Source organism: Macrobrachium nipponense, chromosome 9 (assembly GCF_015104395.2).
Source record: "Macrobrachium nipponense isolate FS-2020 chromosome 9, ASM1510439v2, whole genome shotgun sequence".
In the NCBI taxonomy this organism is placed as follows: Eukaryota; Metazoa; Arthropoda; class Malacostraca; order Decapoda; family Palaemonidae; genus Macrobrachium; species Macrobrachium nipponense.
In genome coordinates this window covers 54,551,510-54,574,403 of record NC_061110.1, presented here as the reverse complement: position 1 = coordinate 54,574,403, position 22,894 = coordinate 54,551,510, and the positions used below count along the sequence as shown (strand labels likewise).

At 37.9% G+C, this 22,894-nt stretch overlaps 2 protein-coding genes across 5 annotated transcripts in view; one reads left to right on the top strand and one right to left on the bottom strand.

Annotated features, from left to right (window-relative positions):
- Window positions 1-3,798, bottom strand: part of LOC135217906 (protein GUCD1-like) — a 241,413-nt gene extending 237,615 nt beyond the window's left edge. Inside the window, exon 1 of one of the 3 annotated variants that reach the window (XM_064253946.1) lies at window positions 3,717-3,798. Coding sequence is in view for 1 of the 3 variants with exons in the window: in XM_064253943.1 (XP_064110013.1) it covers window positions 3,273-3,331 (59 nt within the window). In the remaining 2 variants the exon portion in view is untranslated. Of the gene's footprint in view, window positions 1-3,252; window positions 3,370-3,716 lie in introns of those variants that run through there. The other 2 variants (XM_064253945.1, XM_064253943.1) reach the window with 2 other exon arrangements.
- The window catches only part of LOC135217907 (uncharacterized), a 68,679-nt gene continuing 49,545 nt past the window's right edge, over window positions 3,761-22,894 (top strand). Inside the window, exon 1 of one of the 2 annotated variants that reach the window (XM_064253948.1) lies at window positions 3,761-3,917. In XM_064253948.1, the coding sequence (XP_064110018.1) occupies window positions 3,911-3,917 (7 nt within the window). In that variant the 5' untranslated portion in view covers window positions 3,761-3,910. The remainder of the gene's footprint in view (window positions 3,918-22,894) is intronic. The other variant, XM_064253949.1, reaches the window with a different exon arrangement.

The window sequence follows — 22,894 nt, the reverse complement described above, 5'->3', positions numbered from 1 at the left end:
GTAGCCGAAGCCACAGGGCCCGGACGCACCTGTACAGACAGACCAAAGTCTGGGGTAGACCACCACGAACAGGGACGACATCAGCAGGTATGGGCATCTCAGGAACAGCAGGCACAGCCCGCACAGCATCGGTAGGGACAGCCAGCGCAGCAACGGCAGGGACAGCCAGCGCAGCAACGACAGGGACAGCCAGCGCAGCACTGCATGGACAGTCAGCCCAGAATCGTCAGGTACGGCAGGCAGCACCGGAAACACAGGAAGTGGGAGCAGCAGCCAGCAACATCCTGGTACTGGCGGCGGCCAGGTCAGGGGCGAGCTCTAGGGCAGCGGAAGTGTGGTCGCTGCAGCGCGGCAACCACGAGCGGCGGCGGCACGCCCCCCTCTCGGTACGGCGAACGGCACTTCACAGCGGCTGTAGGCAAGACTGTTACCACGTGAGGCGAGTACACCAGGTGAGGAGGGACGTCGTCACCTGGTTGCGTGGTCACCACTCCATGGGTGACCGCAGTAGGCCCAGACATAGAACCGCAGCCCCTGGACACTAGCACGCCCTGCAAATGGAAGGACGCCCATACCTCACCAAGGTCCACCCTCGTGGCAGTAGCACCTGCGAAATAACAGTAGTAGCGATTAGTGGGGGGGGAAGTCCCCTTAGCGCGGGGGGATGAGCCCTCTCCCGAACGAGTGGAAGACCCCTAATACAATTGTACATCGGGCCACCGAGCGCCCTCCCCCGCGCTCGACGGATCGGGCGAGGAGAAGAACGCCGATAACCTCCCCCCCCCCAAAGGGGAAGGGCCACTGTGGGAGCTGAGCGGGGGGGGTTCTCGTTCCCCACCCCCGCACAGTACCCATGTACCCAACAACAATATAAGAGCCCGAGAGCAATCGTGCCATCGGCCCGAATGCAAGGGCATAAGGATCAATTCCCTGACTGAGCGGAACTTGAACCAAATAATATTGATGCCAATCAATAATAAGGTATAAAATGAAAATGCATCTTGCATACGATTCACTTCACAATGAATAAGGGCTCGGATCGAGCGCATTTGCGCCCTAGGTTACCGAGCGCAAGGGTGAAAGGATCAATTCCTTACCTTTATGGATCAAGGTTTCTGGAAACCTTGATCCATAATGAATTGATGCAATCAAAAATATATGAAAATGAAAAGACTACTGCGCTTGCGATTTCACTTCATACAATAAAAAGGGGAAGGATCAATTCCCGGGAATAGCAGAAACATTGATCCCAGTAACAATGCAATCTCAAAAAAAAAATGAAAATGAAAAGAACTGCACTGCGATTTCACTTCATTCAAAATAAAGGGGGAAGGATCAATTTCCGGGTAAGCTCGGAAACTGATCCAAATGAGTATTGCTACAATCAAAATAATATATGAAAATGAAAAAAGAATACTGTACTTGCGATTCCACTTCCATACTAAATAAGTTTCCGTGCCGAGCGCATTCGTTCGGCAACGGGCATACAGGTCAAAAAAAATATAAATGAAAAAGAGCACTTACTACGATTTTCATCTACACATTTCCAACCCAATCTACGCTCGGAGCGAGTGCTCCCGCCCTCGGCACCGAGCATACACAATACGAGGATCATTTCTGGGAAAATGAATTCCCGCACTTACGCCCTTCAGTCCCGGCACTCGGGTAATCGGAGGGCGTGGTGACACCAAGATCCTTAATTCACAAAGAATTCAATGAAATGATTGTACTTACAATTCAGTTTCACTAGATAATTAGAAAAAGAAAAACACAATCATGCGAAAGCAAACGACGATGAAGCGGGCAGAGAGCGATGATACACGTCCACACGCCAGCAGGCCGAAAGCAAAAGTGATTTGTTTACCTCCCAGTCGCGCGCGCGCGCCTGTCGGACAAGCAGTTAACTACCGAACCCCTTGTTCGAAAGCTTACGACCTATCCAGCTGCCGCTAGTACCTTCCTATTGTAAAAGGACCGAAGGTTTGTATGCCGTGTCGGAACAATTTCCTCTCTTACTGACTTTCTGATCGTTGCAAATTCGGCTCCATTAATTTCTTTTGGTGCGAAAACAGACAGAGGCTCAGGGAGCGAAAGCGATTCCGTCACACTACGGCGGTAATCCGGCAGTAAAACATCTTCATATCTCCAAAAAGTAAATAATAAAGATATATATGCGCATTACGATTATAACAATTACACGAATAGCTGATAACAATCTGCATGAATAACTGGTAAACTGTTCTGCAGAAAGTTGGAGTATAGCAATTCATTTACAATAGGTACGAAAGTCAAGATGTCGTGACGTCATAATACAGGACTTAAAAGAACGTTCTAATTCCCAAAAATAATTACTTAAATTTGAGTCAGAATCGAGGTACTTTTTCAATAATGAATATTTTCGAATTAGGTAATCATCATAAATATGTAAAATATTGATATTTTACTATTTATTTAAATAATTATCTAGTGCATGCTTCATCGTCGTCTTCTATCAAAACAGTTGTTTCCTTAAAATCGTTGTGGCCAGGGACCGTGTTCCGATTGTTGTGATGAAAGTGCCCCAGCGTATATGGGTACAAGTGGTGTGCAGATTTATCACAGGAAATGGGAAGTTTGTAGACACAAGCGACTCCGCAAACATCGAGATGGCGTCAATCTTCTAAGTTATTTAAGCGTAGCTAAGTAAAAATTCTGAAAACGTTTTGGTGAAATTTGCACTGCGTTGGCCACCCTTTACACTACCCTCTGTTTAAAGCTTAAAATTTGGCCTTAATTTCTAACTTTGGAGAAAATACTTACTTCGAAAGGAGAGTAGAGGTTTTTAGCTGCGTCTCTCACCAATAAGAAGTCGCGACTGATGAACATCACTGGTGTCAGGACGCGATATAAGAACTTTTTCGGAGGGTGGCCATCCGTGACCGTTGGCGTGTTGGGCCAATCCATGCAGTTGATTACCCTAGTTATAGGCTATAAAGCTACCACATTTTCTAAACTACATTTTCCCACATGCGTTTGCGTACCCTAGTAATGACTGTTGAAATAACATTCACATAGGATACCTAATATAATAGGCAGCTAGGCTAGGCTAGCTTGGCTATATAGGACTACGTTGTATTCGTAAGTGTAGCGTTCCCTTCCCAACCTAGCTATAATATTCTGCAAAGCTGCCTTGTATTTATTAATCAAAATCTTGTTATCTTCAGATGATCATACACAATAAATAAAAAATAAAAAAATAAAAATGCATGTTACCTATTTGTGACTATACCTACAGATGAGACAGAGCTGCCACTGATAAGCAAGAGGTCGCTTGTTTACCACTGACGTACATTCCAATAAGATTAAAAAATGGAAAAAATTACTTGGATAAAAAAAATTTACGTCAATTTCTATTATCTCTCAAAACTTGCTCTTTGTAAAGTTTATATATATAGCAACACCTTACTAATAATATTTATGTGGGTCTAGTATAGATTCATTCGATAATATCATATGTATTGCAGATAAATTTGGCACGATCTGAGTCTTGTTTACATTGCTACTGACATTCGTATCTAACTACAGTGGCGTAAACTTTGAGGTAAATTCCTGTCTTTGATCTTAAGGAGATATTGCACTGTTAAGCTGTTTTAAATTTTGTGTTATTATATTTAAGTGTACTTAATTTTTCAGTATTACTGAAAGTATTGGACATAATTTTAATTTTAATGTCTTACGCGTGATCTCCTTAGAATCGAACATGAACTGTATAGCTTGAAATTTCCGTCGTTTCCTGTTCACATACCTCCGTCCGTCAGTATCACTTGGGTTTGTGTTTAGAGCGTGTGTTTAGAGCGTGTGGTGCGTCAAGAATTTCGCCGAAAAAAAACTGAGGACGTGATATTGAATAAATCTGCTGTCAAACTTCTGTATGTCAAGTATGTGTAAATTATCATTTATGCCGAGTAATTAGGCTATCTTTCATTAAAAGACACAAATCCTATTCACAGACTACGAATTGGTATGCACATTATTCATATAAATAATGCCGTTTTGGTATCTTAAAAGCAAGCTCACAGAGAAGTATGGTAAAGTAAGTAGGTAACGCAATTCTAAACTTTCGTTGATGGGAAGTAAAAGTTGTTAGCGCGCATGATTGTGTCAACTTTTAACTAAAGTCAAACCATTTTATGAGCGGACTCCAAGACCATTTCCAGCTCTGCCAATTCTCCTTAACTTGGCTACCTTTGCTTCGCTAAGAGAAGGGAAGAAAAATGACAAACTTGGAGATCTAGCATACTTTGTGCCACTTCTTCACTTGGGTCAGGTCACTGAGACCCTTGGTCAAATCGTATAAAATGGGTCGAGATAATCTTCCGTATTCATTGTCTCGTACAGCAAGCTTCCGTAAGCACCACGGAGTGTTCCTCGGGGCGTGTCCTTCGTCCTGAAGAACGCGAAATGGCATACGTGTACAAGTTTTTGTGAATGGGAAAAAGAAAATGAAATTTCAAAGTTTGGAATCAATCTAGCAGATGCAACAAAGATATCAAAAGCAACTTTCATCAGATTTGTAAGGAAGCTAAAGAAACGGAAGAAGAATTTTGAGAGCTGGTTTTTAGGGAAAAGAAAACGAAAAGTTAAAAAACCGTAACAAATGGCTTTTTATGCAAGGAAAGAAATTTCGAATATAAACAAAGTTTTACAAGTGTAGGAAAATATTGGGTATGGTGGTTAGAAGGAAAGGATGATCTACTTTGACCATTCAAATCTGGGATAATGAGGGAATTAAACTACCCTTTCTCTTTATCTTAGTCTGCCCCTTGGAGGAATAATGGGAGGAGACGCCCCGTATGGGTGAGACCGTTCAGTAAAGTGAAGACAGTTTACCCAACGCCATCTTGAAGATGGCGTTGGTTTACCGCGTGGCAGCCACGCCCAAGACTGGCAAAAGAGAGACCACACCATAAGGATTAATAGAAACGTTTCAGTTACTTTTCCCATCTTTTATTTTCATAATGAGTCTTTTCATGGCATAAATGGAGGCGAAAAGTGTTAGACATTTTATCATTCTTTTAAAGAACACAGTTAATTATTTCATCATACATAATACCTTACTTTATTACTCAGAAATACAATACAAATTTTTCATAATCTTATATACATATAACCTATTACTGGCACAAATTTAAAGCTATTCTCTTTATGTCTGCTAATTCCTTAGTCCTTACAGTTTGTTATCGCCAACTATTAGAAATTATTGACCGCTAAAATGAATTAACGTAGTATATATCTGGCGACTCTTTCCTGCGACCTGCGATAGAAGTATAGCAGTAATCCGCTTACCAGCATAATTATATCACACTTGCAAATATTTGTCAGTTATTGTTTTAATCAATAAGTGCAAGTGATGGTCCAATGGTTGAGTATCATACATGTGATAAGCGAGCTCTGAAAATATTGTTTTGCCCCTGTAAGATGCCAATACTGAACTAACTAATTTATGGAAGTTAACTCTCCCCAGTGTTTTGTTGCAGGACATTTCCCTCATATTTTTTCCGCATGTATTGCATATATCAATAACATCATTTGATGGATACACCAATTTTCCCTTGGTTTTTAATTTGATGAGGGTGTGACGAAAATTAGCGTCTGTTAACGTTAATGCATCAATGCAGACCTCACACCGCAAAGACTTTTTTTTAACTTAAAAACAACAAAGCCTGCATTATAAGCTACTATTTTATTTAAACATTTTGACAAGTGGTAATGGTTTGGAATATAATCATAATCATCTTCCTTGCCATCTGAATATGCTTCTTGAACTTCTAAAACTCGATGTCTGAAACAAAAGCAAATGATATCCATTAAGTCATTATGTACAATTAGCCTTTTGTAAGCAGCAGAGAATTGTCTCGCTGTTGGATTATCATTATGGCCTCCCATACTTCTTACTTGACCAAATAATAGTCCAATATGATCCTGACTGAATTTGTAGGTCACCAAAAATTGTAAAGGCCTACCATCTGATGCAATACAGGTTTCGTACAGAATCTGAAGACTTCGTATGAAATAGAGAAAGCCAATGAAACCAGTTTTTTTATCTTATTTTAAGATGTCTTTACCATCCGGAAGTTTCAAAGATCTGATATATGTTTCTGCTTTTACTAGAAAATCTTTAATATTACTTGCATTATTCTTCTGAATTGGTCTTTTAAATCCTTTGGTATTTAGATGTCGAAAATTTGATATGTCAAATAAGGTGTTGAATACCATAATGAATTCAATAGTAGCTTCACTTCCCTCGAATTCACTTATTTTTTCATCATGGCATTATAGTTTCAGTAAACGTGTTAACTGTCTGCGGATAAAATGGAGTACGAAATTACGTGTACCATAAGCAGAAGAGTACGCACACAAGAAAACTAAAAGAACGAATTAAAATAACAAAGCGTATCAAAAATAAAAAGTATGACACCTTAGTCATCACAAGGTCGCGTACCTACGGTCGACCCAGGGATTCAGTTGCCAATCCCAATATGGCGGCCAGCAACCTGAGTGGCTTCACTTATCCTGCAGCAAGGCGTCTCCTCCCATTATTCCTCCAAGGTCTGCCCATCGATTAAAGAGGTCAAACCAGGTGTGGATTAAAATGGCCAGTAGGATCTGGCAACGTCGCAAATGAGCTCGGAGTCCGCTCGTAAATTGGTTTGACTATAGCGCTACTTTTCTGTCAGGACTGCTGCACATTATTATTGTAAGTTATAGTTGCTGGTTTCAGCTTTCCTTTCTACCATATGTATATTAATCAACATCATCATCACCTCCAACGCTGCGTGACACAAAGACTTTCAGTGAAAATACAGTCACCCTCGTCTGTAAACTATTGTTATCCCAAGATCTTTATTCATATCTATAGTAGCACCAATCTGTGGTGAGGGTTTTGTTGGGAAGAGTCATTACGTGTGGTGCCAAACTTCCATTCTAAGGAAAATTTTATGGAATATAGGTCGTTGTTATATGCCAAAACTGAGGGGAATTACTCTGAAATATTTGCTAAACGTGGTTTTTATGTATACAGTTGTTAATGATCAACATTCTTAAGTTTTTCAATATCATATTTGAGAAACATGGCAAATGTTGCCACATCTACAATCTCGATTCTCAGGTCAAGTATCGAAATCTGTATCTGTTAGTCAAGAACAATATACCCTTTGTTAATCTCTTAAGAATGGTCAAATCTTATAAGCTGGGGTTCTTTATGGTGAAGGTAAGGATTAGCGGATGTAAATATAGTTGGCGCTCAAACACGTGTGTTTTTGTCTTAAATGCTTAAAAGATGTCTGATATCTGAAATTTTCTATAAATTGAGAAATTTGAATATGAAATTGTTGTTTTTCTTCATCTTTGAAATTAAATTTTTTCCTTGTGTAGAACGTTCCAAGACAACAGTCAACTGAATTTGAAAAAAGAATATTTGGGGGATAAGATGAAAAAAATCCAAATACCGTTGTTAGGATTGAAATTGGTCTAGCGTTGCCAAACATCAGTCTATTAGGGTGAGGCCACACCAGACGCGGTGAGCGTGGAGGTTGCAGGGAAGAGGTTCCCGCGGCAGTTTGAATCATTGGGTATCCTATGCAGGTGGCCACACAAGACTAGCGGGAAGGCTTGACCCTCTGCAGTTGCCGCCAGGCGATGTAACATGTTTTAAAATACCGCGGCGGTTCCAGGCGTCTTGTCCCAAAACAACCCCATTTTCTATATGATTATGGGCAATGTTCCTTGAAAGGTTACTTCCTTTTATTGATTATATTGATAACTATGTTGTGAAGTTAGTTCCCTTATTCAAGAACTTTCATTTGTAACCTAGAAATTGTTTAAAGCATATCATCATTGTTCAAGTAACTGATAGTAACATAGAAACTTTTATGTGTTAAGCGACTACATTTATTATCTATTCAGAAACAATATCGAGTTAATTATGCCATATCTGTAATGTATACTTACATTAGCAGTTATTTCAACACCCCTCGGGTGTGTACTGTTGTTCCCAATAAAGAGTCAAATAAATAGACCGAGTTCTTGTATAGTCTAAATGCTTTCCATGGGGATGAGTTCATTACTGAATTTAAAGTGAATATTTCGAAAGGACCACAATACATAAATAGACCCTCGAACTTGACATGGTCACTAATGTACAGATGAACAGACAATCAGTTGCCGAAGTTTCACCTGTTCAGTCTGTCGTGTCTGGCGGTAGTAGCTACATATTAGAATCAATTAATTGAGGTGGTGTTTCGGAGGAGAGCTTTGTGGGATCCCCGTGATCCACTCCATAAAATTTCATTCTTTTTTAAAGAAATGGAAGAAGTAGAATAGAATGAGTGGCCCACAAATTTGGCCATCGGTGTCATGCATTCGACTCCCAATCTCTACGTAAACTTAAAGGTGCCAACTATTATGCAGTCAGCCACTCACAAATAAGCCTTGTCCAGCTGCATAGACTTGATAACTATATGAATTCTCAGTGCAGCAGTATCACTGATTTATAAAATATTCGTGGTAATTTGTACTTTCTTCATTAATGTTAACAGTGAAATGTACAAGCATAACTGATTTTTCCTTGTGTTACTTTCTTTTATGTAAAGCTAACCATTGTACTACATTTTTTAAATACGGGTAAATCGTTTTATTTCAACATAATGCAGCCAATTATTAATTATTAATTCTGGTTCCTTTGTTTGTCTAAGTCTCTTTAAGGAAGTAACCCTATATATATGCTGTTAGTTTTGCAATGATAAAAAGTTAAAATCCACATCTTCTTTTCACTTCCCTTAAAGTAATAACTGTAAGGGAAGAAAAAAGAAAATATGGATTTTAACCTTTTATTATCACAAAATTTACTGCCAATAGTTACTGTTTCCTGCAAGATTCTTCGGGAGAGATGGGTTGTCGTTTGTTTTGTGAGACTGACTTCTACTACTGCAAGCAAAGAATCAGAAGACCATTCTGTCACAAGTGTTCTATCGTCAAGTTTAACACGGGTTTTCTATTAAAGGCAATTTCATATCCAAATGTGACAATGACTTATTTGCACAGAAGTAGTACGAGTATATCTTTGACCGCTGAGAGTGACGCAAGGGAGGGAGGGTGGCGTTTCTGGTGTGGCCATGTGTCGTTTTGACGCTGCTCTCCCGCCCAAGTGGTACCTGCACCTTGACGCTGCTCTCCCGCCCAAGTGGTGCCTGCACCTTGACGCTTCCCGCTTCTGGTGTGGCCTTACCCTTAAAATTTTAATGAGGTAAAGGGAGCAGTTTAGTAACTGAAATTTATAAATTTGTACACAGGTCCCAATGACAATTGTGTTAAATCAGTCATTAATATTAACATTATAAAGGGAAGAAATGTGGCTTGGTATTCTCTGACCTCGTGTTTTGGGCCAGGCATGGGTATATTATGAGCTGTAGTTGTCATTATAGGATAATACAGCCTTTTGTAGTCGCTATGGATGGTCAGAGTTCCTCACTGAGAGTCAGTCATTCAAGGACAAGCAAGGCAAATTATTCATAATGTTTTAAGATACTTCACAATGGAGAAACAGAACAAAGGACCCATTACTAATGTTGCAAATGGAACTCTTCGTACAGCTGAGGCAACAAAAGTTAGTAAAGGTACAGTTGAACGAATAAGTAAAGAAGCACGAGAGTCGCAAGAATTATCTGGTAATCCAGTTTTCGATTTAAAGAAGAGAAAAAGATCAAAACCTGTGACTGGTTTGGATGACTTTGACAAATGTTTGCTTCGTAGGATAATTCTCCAATTGTATGAGAGGAAAGAAATTCTAACCATTAATAAAGTGTTGTCTGAAGTGAGGGAAAGAATAGGATTCAAAGGGGGTAGAGAATCTTTAAGAAAAATTGTGAAAGAAATTGGTTTCCAGTATGCAAAACTCGATGGTAGGAAATTTTTTATGGAACGATATGACGTGCAGTGCTTGCAAACAAGATTCCTAGAAAAAATGCAAAACATCAGGGAGAATGGACGAAATGTAATTTATCTGGATGAGACATGGGTTAATCAAAATTATACTGTAGGAAAATGCTGGAAAGATAATAAATACGAGAATGCTTCTGGAATTAAAGTGCCGTCAGGAAAAGGTGGCCGACTTATGATTCTGCATGCAGGCTCGGCAGAAGGCTTCATTCCAAATGCTGAGCTCTCATTCACTGCAAGAATGACAGTGATTATCACCGTCAAATGAATCACAAAGTATTTGAAGAATGGTTTCGTTGCCAGTTGCTCCCAAACATACCGCCAACTTCAATTATTGTGATGGCTAATGCTCCTTATCATTCAAGGAAAGTAGATAGACTACCAACGATGTCAAGCAAAAAGGCAGTCATTACAGAATGACTCATCTCTAAAGGTGCGAAACCAACAGAGAAAATCTTAAAGGGTCAACTTTTAAAGATGGTGAAGGAGTACTCCGTTAAAATAAAAAACACTTATGTCGCAGATAAAATTGCAGCAGAAAATGGACATGAAATTATTCGGCTTCCTCCTTACCACTGCCAATACAACCCAATAGAACTGATTTGGGGCCAAGTGAAAAGTTTCATAGTGAAACGAAACGAATTTAAGATGGCAAACCTGTCAGAACTTACTAAAGAAGCTCTGGATACTGTGACACCTGAAAATTGGGAAACGCCGTAAGACATGCCGAGCAATTGCAAGTGGAAGATGCAGCAAAAGATATCTTGATTGATAAATATATTGACTCATTTATTGTAAGTCTTGACTCTTCTGATGAGGAGTCCTCTTAAAGCATCCCTCTCTCTCTCTCTCGTCTTTTTACGCTGTTCTATACTGTTCTCTTTGAAAACCATTGTAAATGCATGCATCACAAGGTTAAATAAAGTGTATCGGTATCATTCTTATTTATTAGATATACTGTATGTTTCTAAAATAAAGAAATTAATGTATGAAATTTATCATATCCATAATTTCCCTTTAGTTTTCTCTCATGTAGGTTGTTAATAAATAAGTTAATTGAAGAATAAAAAGAACTGTTTCATATCTAAAGTTTTAATGCCAATACACACTATCTGAATAAAGGAAAAATACTTATACCAGCGAACCCTTCTAAGACAATTAGAGTGGGCATTCCCCTTTCACCAGACTCTAAAAGGAGGATAATCTGTACAGGACAGAGGTTAAGACCTAAGGGTAATGTTTCCTTTGGGTGATTAGTAAGAAATACAGAGCTTTGACTTTGGCCGCCTCTACAAAGAACTTGAAGATATGGCAACGCATGTTTTAGCTTTTAGACACGCCCAAACCCTCACCATAGATTGGTACTACAATAGTTTCCCTTCTCATAACTCTTACCCAAGTAGATCTGGGTCTTTTTAAACTTAGATATAGAGAGGAAGAGAAGAGAGATTGGACAGACAAGCAACGTTCGCTTGCACGTAAGGAGCCATTGTTATGCGATAACTGTCAGAGATGGCATCGGTATCAACTACGAAGACCAGCAGCAAAAAAAGCCACTGATGGTATGCAATGCTGGTTTATCAACTGTGCCAATTGTAGGAACAAATTCACAAAAGAACAGATCACATTTCACAAATATAAGAGACCAATTTTCATTCATGAGAATCTAACATCGCAGTAAACTTCACTCCTGCTTTTTATCGAATAAAATATGTAATGAATGTTGTAATAAGCTTTTTATTAACCCTAGAACACTAACCCTATATTTGAGTTACACCATCACAAACCCCGGGTGAAAAACACCCGATTTTTGGAAATTAAAAAACCAAATTGCAGCAAAAATGTATTGAAAGTAAGAAAATACATTGAAAATATAGCTCTTTGGCTTTCCTTTCAGCATATAAGAAGTCACTGAAAATAAAAAAAAATAATATTGAGGGGTGACTTAGAAAAACTTCCAAAAATATAGAAAATCACAAAAAATTTAAGAAAAAATTCTAAGAAAAAAAAATACTGCAGCTGAAGACATGAGCATTGGACTGGACCCACCCAGGTAATGGGAGTTAGAGCTGGTAAAGAGAAAACACATAAATAACAAAACACAAAATATACACCATAAATAGCTTCAGGTTTTTCCACGAACAAAATATTACACCCTGTATCACAAACCCCTGGTGGAAATCACCCGAAATCCATTGTGAGGAAAAATCCGAGGGAGCAAGCTCCATAATATACCCTCTCTCAGTCATAATGCAAAGTGTAATGAAGCTATATGGAGTGAGGTGCTGGTTGGTTTACTACTGGTGCTGTAAGCGCAGCGTTGCCAAATGTGTCGATTGAAAATCACCCAGGGTTAAAGCAGGGGTGTTGTTTATCCGTGGTATGTGCCTATAACTCGTAAAATATTATTCCAAGCGACGAATTGTATGGTATAAAAGTGGTTCAGTTTGCTGAAATCTACCTGAAAAGTCACGGGCATAACCATGGTTATGCCTGACTATGTTTCCTACTACTTGCACTGCAACAATGTACATAGGCTAGTATCATGAGGCCTAGATCCAGGCCTGCTGCAGTTTTAAGTGTTAATGAAATTTTAGGGTAAAATGCCGATTGGCTGGCCTCTACCGTAGCGTGACCTCCTTCCTGAAAAAGTACTTTAACAAGACCTGTGACCCAGGATAGACATTTGTCAAGAGATAGAGGCCGCCGAAGCAATACCTCAAGACCTAGAATAACTGTTTTCTCTCAAGTCAAAAATTAATGTAGTAATTCTCAATTGTTGTGAAGGTGGTTGTCGTAAAGGTGGCCGCCAGGTGGCCATTCGGTATTTTACCCTATTTAATGCATATTATCAATAAGTTCTCAAACCTGGTATGGAGAGGACTCTGCTGAATTCTAACAATAATTAGTTTTGCCTCTAGAATAAAACAGGACTAAATTTATGGTGGAAAGAATTAAGGTATATTACGTCGACAAATTGGTCAGCTATATTGCTCAAGTGTATACAAACTATACAATGTTTTTTCCATCTGTCCATCCGCCTGTGGTGTTTGCGTATGGGAACACTGCGTCCCGGGCTCTAGATAGTTACGCTATGTGTAAGTTTTAGGTAAATAAAAGGATATCTGGGAGTACATTTGCAACTGAAAAGTGTTTTAATAATTTACTGTATGCAAATTACACCGTTAATATTTGAAATAGGATATTATTATAATTGTTGAATGTAACTATCTAAAGCCCGGGATGCAGTGTTACCATACGCAAACACCATAGGCTGGTGGACAGATGGAAAAAACCGAGTATAGTACAGTAGACAGAATTAGAATTCTTATTTCTACATGTAGTACACATTGTCATTGGTAAATGCTGCAAAGATAATTTACCATTCATTAAAGACTGCTGAGAAAATAACCATAATGTAAATGCCATATCTACAAAACTTTATGACTTAACCGTAGAAGAAATATACCACCAAAATTAAATATTTTTACAAATGCATACAGTACATATTGTATATAGTAAATGGTGTGTAAATCATTTGAGCCTTGGCGGAGATCCGAGAAAACACGTTTTAAAGAGTACAGGGTTTCGCAGAAGATTGTATGGGTTTGCACTATTGTTTACATAAGAATTATCACATAGCAACAGCGCCATGCAGTGCACGTCACAGACTGCTTTGGCTGTTATACTGTGTCCAATCTCTATCTATGCTTCTAACTATTCAGGCAGGGGCGTCATAGTGGGGGGGGGGAGGGGGAACCTGAGATTTAAGGGGTGCAGTTGCCCCCCCCCCCCACCCAAGAAGTAGCAGATTGTTTTCTTTTTAAAAGTGCAATCATAAATATATGAAATTTCGCGGAAATATTACGTTTATTGATCCTTGTCTGTATACTATAATAGCTACCTACGATGATGAGATATAAAATAAACAAACAGTAGTGGAAGTATATCATTTTTGCTGAAATACCTTGCTCATGAGACTTCAAAAATCTTAAAATAACTCAAAATAAAAGAAAAAAAAATCTCAGCCAATTAGGCTCGCTTCGCTCGCCAAACCGTCTTTAGCAACCCCATCCCCAACAAAAATCTGAAATGACGCCCCTGTATTCCGGTCCCCACAAGGGGTTCAGCAGACACCATCGATTACAATTCTCCAAAAGATTGTGCGAATTACATGTCCAAACCATCTCCATTTCCCTTTCATCATTATCTCAATTCCACCTGGAACTTGAGCACCTCAGTGGCGTGGTTGGTATGGTGTTGGCGTCCCACCTCGGTGGTCGCGGGTTCGATTCTCGGCCATTCCATTGAGGAGCGAGAGATGTGTATTTCTGGTGATAGAAGTTCACTCTCGACGTTGTTCGGAAGTCACGTAATGCCGTTGGTCCCGTTGCTGGATAACCACTGGTTCCATGCAATGTAAAAGCACCATACAAACAAACCACCTGGAACTTCAGAAATTCCCATTGTTATTGCAGTGTCATTTCTTACTCCATCATTCCACATGGGTCATTCTCATACCACGATTCTTGTATTTTCTCAGATTCATTTTGAGTGCTATCTCTAGCTGTATGATGCATCCCATTAAGCAAGCTTTGTCACTCATGTGGTATTTTGCTGATTTAAACGGAAATATTTATATATTCTAAGTGCCAACTTTCCATCTGCATGCCAGTCTAAAACTTCCTTTCCCGACAACTTTTTTTTTTTTTTTCCCATTGTAAAATCGAATGTAGGCTTATTCGGACCAAGGTTGGCAAGATAGTATAAATACCTTGATTCGGACTGTGGCTGATTCGGATCAGATTCGGACCTTAGTCTTGGCTGATTCGGACCATTTGCTCGGCTGTTTCGGACCTTTGATTTGGGTGATTCGAACCCATACAAATAATTTTATTTTATAGCGATGATATTAGGGGAAACCTTTGATGAACTTTCAGGCAAGGTGGGTGTCATTGGGCCAGTTAGAGTTTATGGATTATGTTGACCTAACGTGGTTGCAGTGTCAGACGTGGAAAATGGAGAACTGGTCAGTGTTTGGCTGCAGTATTAGGACAAACAATGATGTGGAGTGGCGGCATCATAAGCTGAAAAAAAGTAACCTCGCATTTTATTCACTTATATCTTTAATATACTTAGAGGCTAAGGAAATACCGAATCAGGTAAATTATAAGCTTGTTAAAGAGGGCAAATTAAAGAGACGTAAGAGAAAGCTGGTCAAGGGCGTGTCATGAAACTGTGGGAGGACAATATAATGAAAGGAAAATAACGACTGGTCAGCTACTGAAGAAATGTGCACATATATACTAAGCGCCAGTGTAAATCTAAGGGGCTATTTCGAGTGAATTTGGGTTGATTTGGGCTTTATTTTTACATGAACTATTTTTAAAAATTGGAGCAATATGTAACTACGAAATACATGGTCCTAGAAACGTGAGAGGAGTGGATTTCCATTGCTTACCCAATATATTTTCATAATAGACTTTGGATTGATTATGGATTACAAACTTTGAAACAATATTATACAACAATATCACATGTTATATATGTAAATACATATTAGCAGTGGCGGCTCGTCAGGAGGCACTGTGGAACTGCAGCACCCCCTATAGATTTTCAGTAATCCTTGAAAAATTACTGCCATTCTCTTGTTTTTGTATAAAAAAAATAATTGAAACAATATGTGGAACGGCTGGTACTCAGCACTGAGCAGCGTTATAATGTAGCCAGCCCGCACGTTAAAAAAGGGCGAGGCCGCACACACAGCCCGCACTCGCACTGCTCTTGAGCAATGTTAGCCTAGCTGTTGGAGGGCGAAGGTATGATTTGAGATTCGTCAATAGTTTAATCAATATGTAGTATTGGTGATAGTTATCAAATTAGTGACTATACTAATAATATGTAATGTAATGCAGAATAATCAATTCAGTGGTGAGTTGCAATAAATGGGGTGAGTTGCAATAAATGGGAAAAAATGATAACCACATTAATGTCAATGATACTAAAATTCAAAATAGCTTTCGACAGCGATTCCGCTACCTTCCTCAGTGAGGAGAGAGAATGTATATGCATGCGTCTGCTTTAGGTGGGTGTTCTTCAGTCCTTTTGTTTTATTTAGGCCTTGTTATTTTATTTTACTGTCATACTCAGTTTTGTATCTTAATGTTTTTATTTTCGAGTTTTTATTCTTTTTAATCGTTTAATGATTTTTATGTAACCTCATATTCTCATAATTTTCCGTCAGTCCGTCCGTCAGGCTCTCCGCTGCCGAAAGTTACTGCTTTGACTTTTAGTATTTTAATACTTTTTCAGTTTTGTTTACAGTTTCAAATTTGATTAGGGTATCATCCATTAGTAATTAGCCATGACCCAAGAAAAACAGACAATAAGTAAACTTGAAGAAATGAAGTTTTCGGCAATATTCATAGTGTCTATATATATGTACTATATAATGTGTGTTGTGTGTTTATCCAGTTAATATAAGGAAATTGAAAAAAAAAATTATGTAACAGCACTCCTTTGAATGATAGGCAGGAGCCGCAACTGCATATTAGGTCCGAATCGGCCAATCACATGAAGGTCCTAATAAGCCTGGATAAAGCTTTGTCCGAATGAGCCGAAGTCCGAAAAAGCCTGTTTCCGTAAAATCAACGAGAAGGGCAAACAACGAAAGCACCCGACTGTTTACTGCGAATTCATTTAACAAGACCCCTAACTTTGCATCTACCTCGTTTATGATTTATTTCAGGTGAATTTACATATTTACCAGGAGTGTCATAGTGAAAACCTTCGATAGTAAAATGTTTTCTCCTAATGGAAAAAAGCCACCAGAAGAGGATATTTCAATTCCATGCAGTGCTGAAAATTGTTTTAACACCAATATTTGATTTGTGCCACTCCTGCCTTTCCTAAAACCCTCTTGTCTAACTCTAAGGTTTTAATCAATTTCTTTCTCCAGCCTGTTGAGAAAATTATGCTGAATATTTTCATCGCAGCAGAAGTCGGTGCAATGATTCTATAGTTACCACATTTAACCGGGTCACTTTTATTTGACACCCTTGCTATGATTGTGTTTTCTCGTGCCACACTGTAAACGTCGTGTTAGTATGAGTGTCATTTCAGTTTCGGCTAAAATAACCCCTGGTGATTCCATCATAACTAGGTGTTTACCATTTCCTTATTTTCCAAAAGGTACTTGTATTGATTACATCACAAAAACTGTGAATTCATTCATAAATACGTTCAGATCTGCTTCAGCTTCTGGTATATCAATCATATAATCTCCTTTAGAGCTCGGATTCGGATTCCTGACCTCACAGAAATGTTCCCCCTAGTGTTGTCTTTGTGTTCTTTTACTTGTTCTTATTCTCATGTTACTGATAGCCTATCCCTGTTTACAACCATGGATATTTTATAATTCTGTGAGTTATGTCAGTCCTGGATGTTCTGTCAACATCACCAGCTTTTTTGTCCAAGTATTCCCTCGTCTCTTCTTGATGTTCATTTAACATCGCCACCTAATGCGCATGTTCTACTTTGCGTCTTGCTTTTGTTTAACATGTATTGTATTCCATGAGTAACCAATGTCTAAGGTTTCCATTTTGTTGCTCAGTAACGCAGCAACGTAGTTCTTTTCCAGCAGACATTTAAATTCTTGATGTTAATCAGTCTTTATTCTCTGTCTGCTTGTCTTCAAACATGGTTTCTAGAACTACAAATCTCTTTTGAATTTCAATGACCGTTGCTGGTATGATGAATATATTTAACCTTTAACACAGTGAAACCACTTTAAAATACTGCCGCTGTAAAAATCCTGTCACATTCATGAATTTAGCACACCATGTATGAGTAGTAAGTTCTAAATAGCAGTGGCTAGTGGGTTTATATGTATGTATGTGCGATTAAAACTCCCTATATACCTATGTAAATATATAATTATAATGTATATTTCACTACTTACGCAACAACATATCACAGACGGCAAAAGCAATGACCTCTCACTGATCTCAGAATCACAAAGCAAAAATCCTAGTAAATGCAGATAACAGGTAATTAGCCATTTTCTCTCATGTTGACTTTCAGATGTTACTGTTGAAAATATGTTCTGGTTGTTATCTAGGACACTGCCACTATATTTGTAATTTATAATGGAATGAAAAAATTTAATGTATAAATTTTCTTTGAATTTCTTATTTTTATCTTCAACATCTTTCTAGCAGTCATGTATGGCCTACTGGTGTATTTGATTATTCCTGACATAAGGCACAGAAAACTATATGTAGTGCAGAACAATCTGGACTACCTCTCCCCCCCCCCCCCAATCCACATTTCTGGCTGTAGAACTTTTGGTTACAGAGAAAGAAGAGAGCAATTTGTGTAAAACTACCTTGGATGGTAGGTAACTCTTGTCTTATAACTGTATAAGGGATTCAGAAAATGACGCAAACTCTTCTTTATGTGTACTAAAAAGTTCATAAAGTCACCAACGAACATATGTTCACCAACCACAAGTGGTATCTATCATGTTATTAGGAAGAACTCGAGTTAACGTAACAGTATATAAGAACCAGAGTTTGGAATCACGAGATATAGACGAAACTCTGAAGTCTCTTTGCCTGATTAGTAGTGTTAAGTTTTAAAGCTTGTGTTCCTTTAGCACTGTTCGTTGGATTAGTTTATTGCCTTCCACTCTCAGCAATATTACACACACACACATATATACTTATATATATATATATATATAATATATATATAATATATATATATAAGTATATATATATATATATATATATAATACATATATATGTATGTATACTTATATATTATATATATATATATATATATATTATATATTTATATATATAAAATATGTATATTTTATATATAATATATATATATATATATATATATATATATATATATATATATATATAATATATATATATAACTCGTTGAATGTCATCCGGTTTCCAGTGTCCTCCTGACAGGTTCATAGTGTTGGTTTGCTTGATGATAGCAGATTCCAGCATCTTCCATTTGTACGGACAGCTACATATGCATTGTATATATACTCTTGTAAGACATCCTAAGTCCATATTTTGCCAGTTATCAGAAACACAGAAGGAAGTACTCAAAATATATGATTGCAACGTTCAAAGTGTTCTGAGGGGCTTCCATCTTCATATTATACCGTTTTAATACAGTAAAGGACATCATATATATATATATATATATATATATATATATATATATATATATATATATATATATCTTACGTATTGGGGCACGGCCTTGTGGACCCCAATCGTAAATGAAAGATATTAGAGGAAAAAATGGAAATAGAAGGCTTCTGACTTACCTTAGATAACTATAAAATGGATTGATTTGGTTAGTTTACTCTAGAAGGTCGCCATTGAAACCAGCTAATTAATTCACTTTACATTTATTTACAAGAGGCCATTGAATGGCCTGGGATAAGGCAAGGCAACTTGGCTGCATGTGGACCACTCCTATCTCTCACAATAGGGGAGAGCTGGCCAAAATCAAATTTACTTCAATGCTGGTTTCCAAAATTGATCATAGGTGTCTTGCGTTAAGGAAGCACTTGCGAGCGAGGAGACATGACACGTGACCCAGCAAAAATCTGGAAATTAGTCCCAGATTAGACACAAAATAAAATAGGAATTCTTGCACTATAATTTAGCTACAAGGGCAGTCACTTTTATTTAACACACACTGGGGAGGAACTCTAGTGTTTAAATGAAATATTCAATGAAGACTTAATCTTGAACAGGTCACAGGGTTAACATGTGCCCCAATGATGACAAAGGAATTTCAGTAGAGAAGTGATAAAAGGGAGATTTAAATGGAAATAGCAAGATTCGTCTTGGAGGAACAGGGCTGGTTGGATTTTGCAACTATCGGGACGTACCTTTAATCCCTTAGAGGCTTGAAACATGTTGTCGTGGAATGTATGAAGGTAGCCACTCCAACCAGCGGGGATTTGACACAAAGGCTGACTTCCATTCAGAGAGTGGACAAGTCTGTCCTACACGAGCAACTAGCGTGGACTGAGACGAGGTCAGGGTGTTTTCAAATGGCCTGGGAATCACACACAGCTTCCGGCATTGTCTGGAAAGAAGCAAAACACAGCCAGCAGATTTGTGGGAAAAAGTCTTAGGCTAGGAATCACTAAAACCCACATCGAAGCCTATATAAACCCTGTGACCTGCCTTTGTTACTCTATAACCTCAAGGCCTAAGTTAACGGCTTATTTTTTCCCCCCCCGCTACTAACGGAAATGCCGATCTCTGGCCTGCTTTGTGGTTCCCGCCATAAAGTCAGCTGATTAGGAGTAAAATGGCTGCTCTTCTAGCAATTGAATAATGTAAAATGACTGCTAGGTAGACGAAGGGGTCAATAAACAAGTAATATTATATATATATATATATATATATATATAATATATATGAATATATATATATATATAATGTATATGGGGATACAATCCACAATGAAGTAAAATCCTCTTGTAGTTTAAAATATATATCTCTAGTACAGGATTAAAGCTTTCGACCATCAACTGTGAACAAGACCACAGTTGATGGTCGAAAGCTTTAATCCTGTACTAGAGATATATATTTTAAACTACAAGAGGATTTTACTTCATTGTGGATTGTATCCCCATTTATGTAGAAGTACGACATAGTACCTGCTTCTGTATATAATGTATATATATTATTTATAGTGATAGTATGCCATCAGTGACATTTTGTAATTTTTGTTATCTTTTTCATAGCCATTCCATTTACTTGTAAAATTTGTACCCAAAACCATTCCCAGAGCCATAGTAAAGTCATAAATAAGATGTTATGGTTGTTATGCAGAAGCAGTGAAGGATGACAGACCTGCAACCGAGATAAGACAGGAAATGACGGAGCCCCTCTGACGTCATCACCAGAGGCACAGTCCTGGTGCTCCTAAGGAAATCTGGAGTGTGTATCATCATACACTTGAACATGAGCGAGATAAAATGCTTGATATATTTCCAAAGAACTTGCATCCATCTGATTTAGCTCAATGATCTGATGAAAAGTAACACTGATGCTTCTTGTGAAGTTGTGGCTGGAACAAACATTGAATCACATTCTGTACCTAGAGCATTTTTAAACTTTTTGCTACATATTCCCGCAGCATTTTCAAAACTATAGATGGACATATGTTACAAAAGAGAACATTTACTACTGACGAAAATATATTAATAGGAAATCCTTTTAAATTAACAATTAAATAGATCAACAAAATTGCCGAAAAAGTTAAATATACAAGGATACTAATATATATATATATATATATAATATATATATATATATATATATATTATATATATATAGGCGTGTGTAAGTCTTATTTTTTCGGTAATCCAACAAATTATTTCTTAACAGGTCCCTTAAAAGAAACAAAGAATTTAGAATATACGTAATTAAATATGGGTTATTAAACGTGGGTCCTTATTTAGTTTTCTTTGTTTCTTTTATGTACACATTAATACATACACACACACACATATATATATACTTACACGTGTGTGTGCGCGCGCACATACGTGCCTACATCCACGTGAATATGCTTACCCGTAATTAAGTTTAAAAGATTGCCGAGCTCAGGTGTTCTACGATCAAAAGCTGTGTAGCAGACAGGTAGTACCACATCCCAAGCTGAAAGCTTTCGCGCAGTGAAGTTCTCATACAACAGTGCCGTGGTGCTTAACAAGTCACCCCAGAATTCCGATTCCTCTAAAATTACAGCTAGGAAGGACTTATGGGCTTTGTTACACATAGAATATAGATCCATGTGACATAAATTGCTTTGTCATTGCTCTCCTCCCGCTTGAGGTATTGTAGGTACATCTTTTGAAACCTGAATTAGCTTCGTCTTGCTGTAGTGGTTTTATGATGCTGTCACCTGCTACTGGTAAAGTATACGCTTTCGCTCTAGCCATCTCAGTACCTTTAACCACGGTTTAGACCGTGCCTTTAACTATCGTGTGCAGTTGTGTGTGTGATAAATGCTACTGGCGTCCTTCGTCTGTACAGTTGGAGCTTTGAATTTTAACTTGTCTGCTTTTCCTAACAGGTGTAACCCCCTCCCCAACCTTCTATATCAGAGGCGGACTGGCCACTGTGGCGTTTTGTCACATGGGCCGCTTGGTCAGGGCCGCTTGCTCAAAAAGAGAAAAGAAATCATGAACATATATATATATATATATATATATATATATAGATATATGTATATATATGTGTGTGTGTGTTTAGAGAGAAATATACACTAGAATAAAGATCTTAAAAAAGAGGCTGACAAGCACTTCTAAAAATAGATCGGCCAGATGGGGAGAGAGACAAATCTCTTGGCGATACTTGCTACTCTCTGTTTATAACCATTCATTTCTTTTTAAAGGGTCATATGTAATGTTTAAACTAGAAATAGCACCCGTGACCATTACGTGTATATATATATATATTATATATATATATATATATATATATATATATATATATATATATATATATATATATTATATACATACACGTAATGGTCACGGGTGCTATTAAAATCCTGAACAATATATACATACTACACACATTTAATGTTTAAACTAGAAATAGCAACCCGTGACCATTACGTATGTATGTATATGTATATATATATATATATATATATATATATATATATATATATATATCTATATATACGTAAGGGTCACGGGTGCTATTTCTAGAGTTTAAACATTAAATATGACCCTTTAAAAAGAAATGAATGGTTATAAACAGAGAGTAGCAAGTATCGCCAAGAGATTTGTCTCTCTCCCCATCTGGCTGATCTATTTTGAGAAGTCTTGGCAGCCTCTTTATTAAGATCT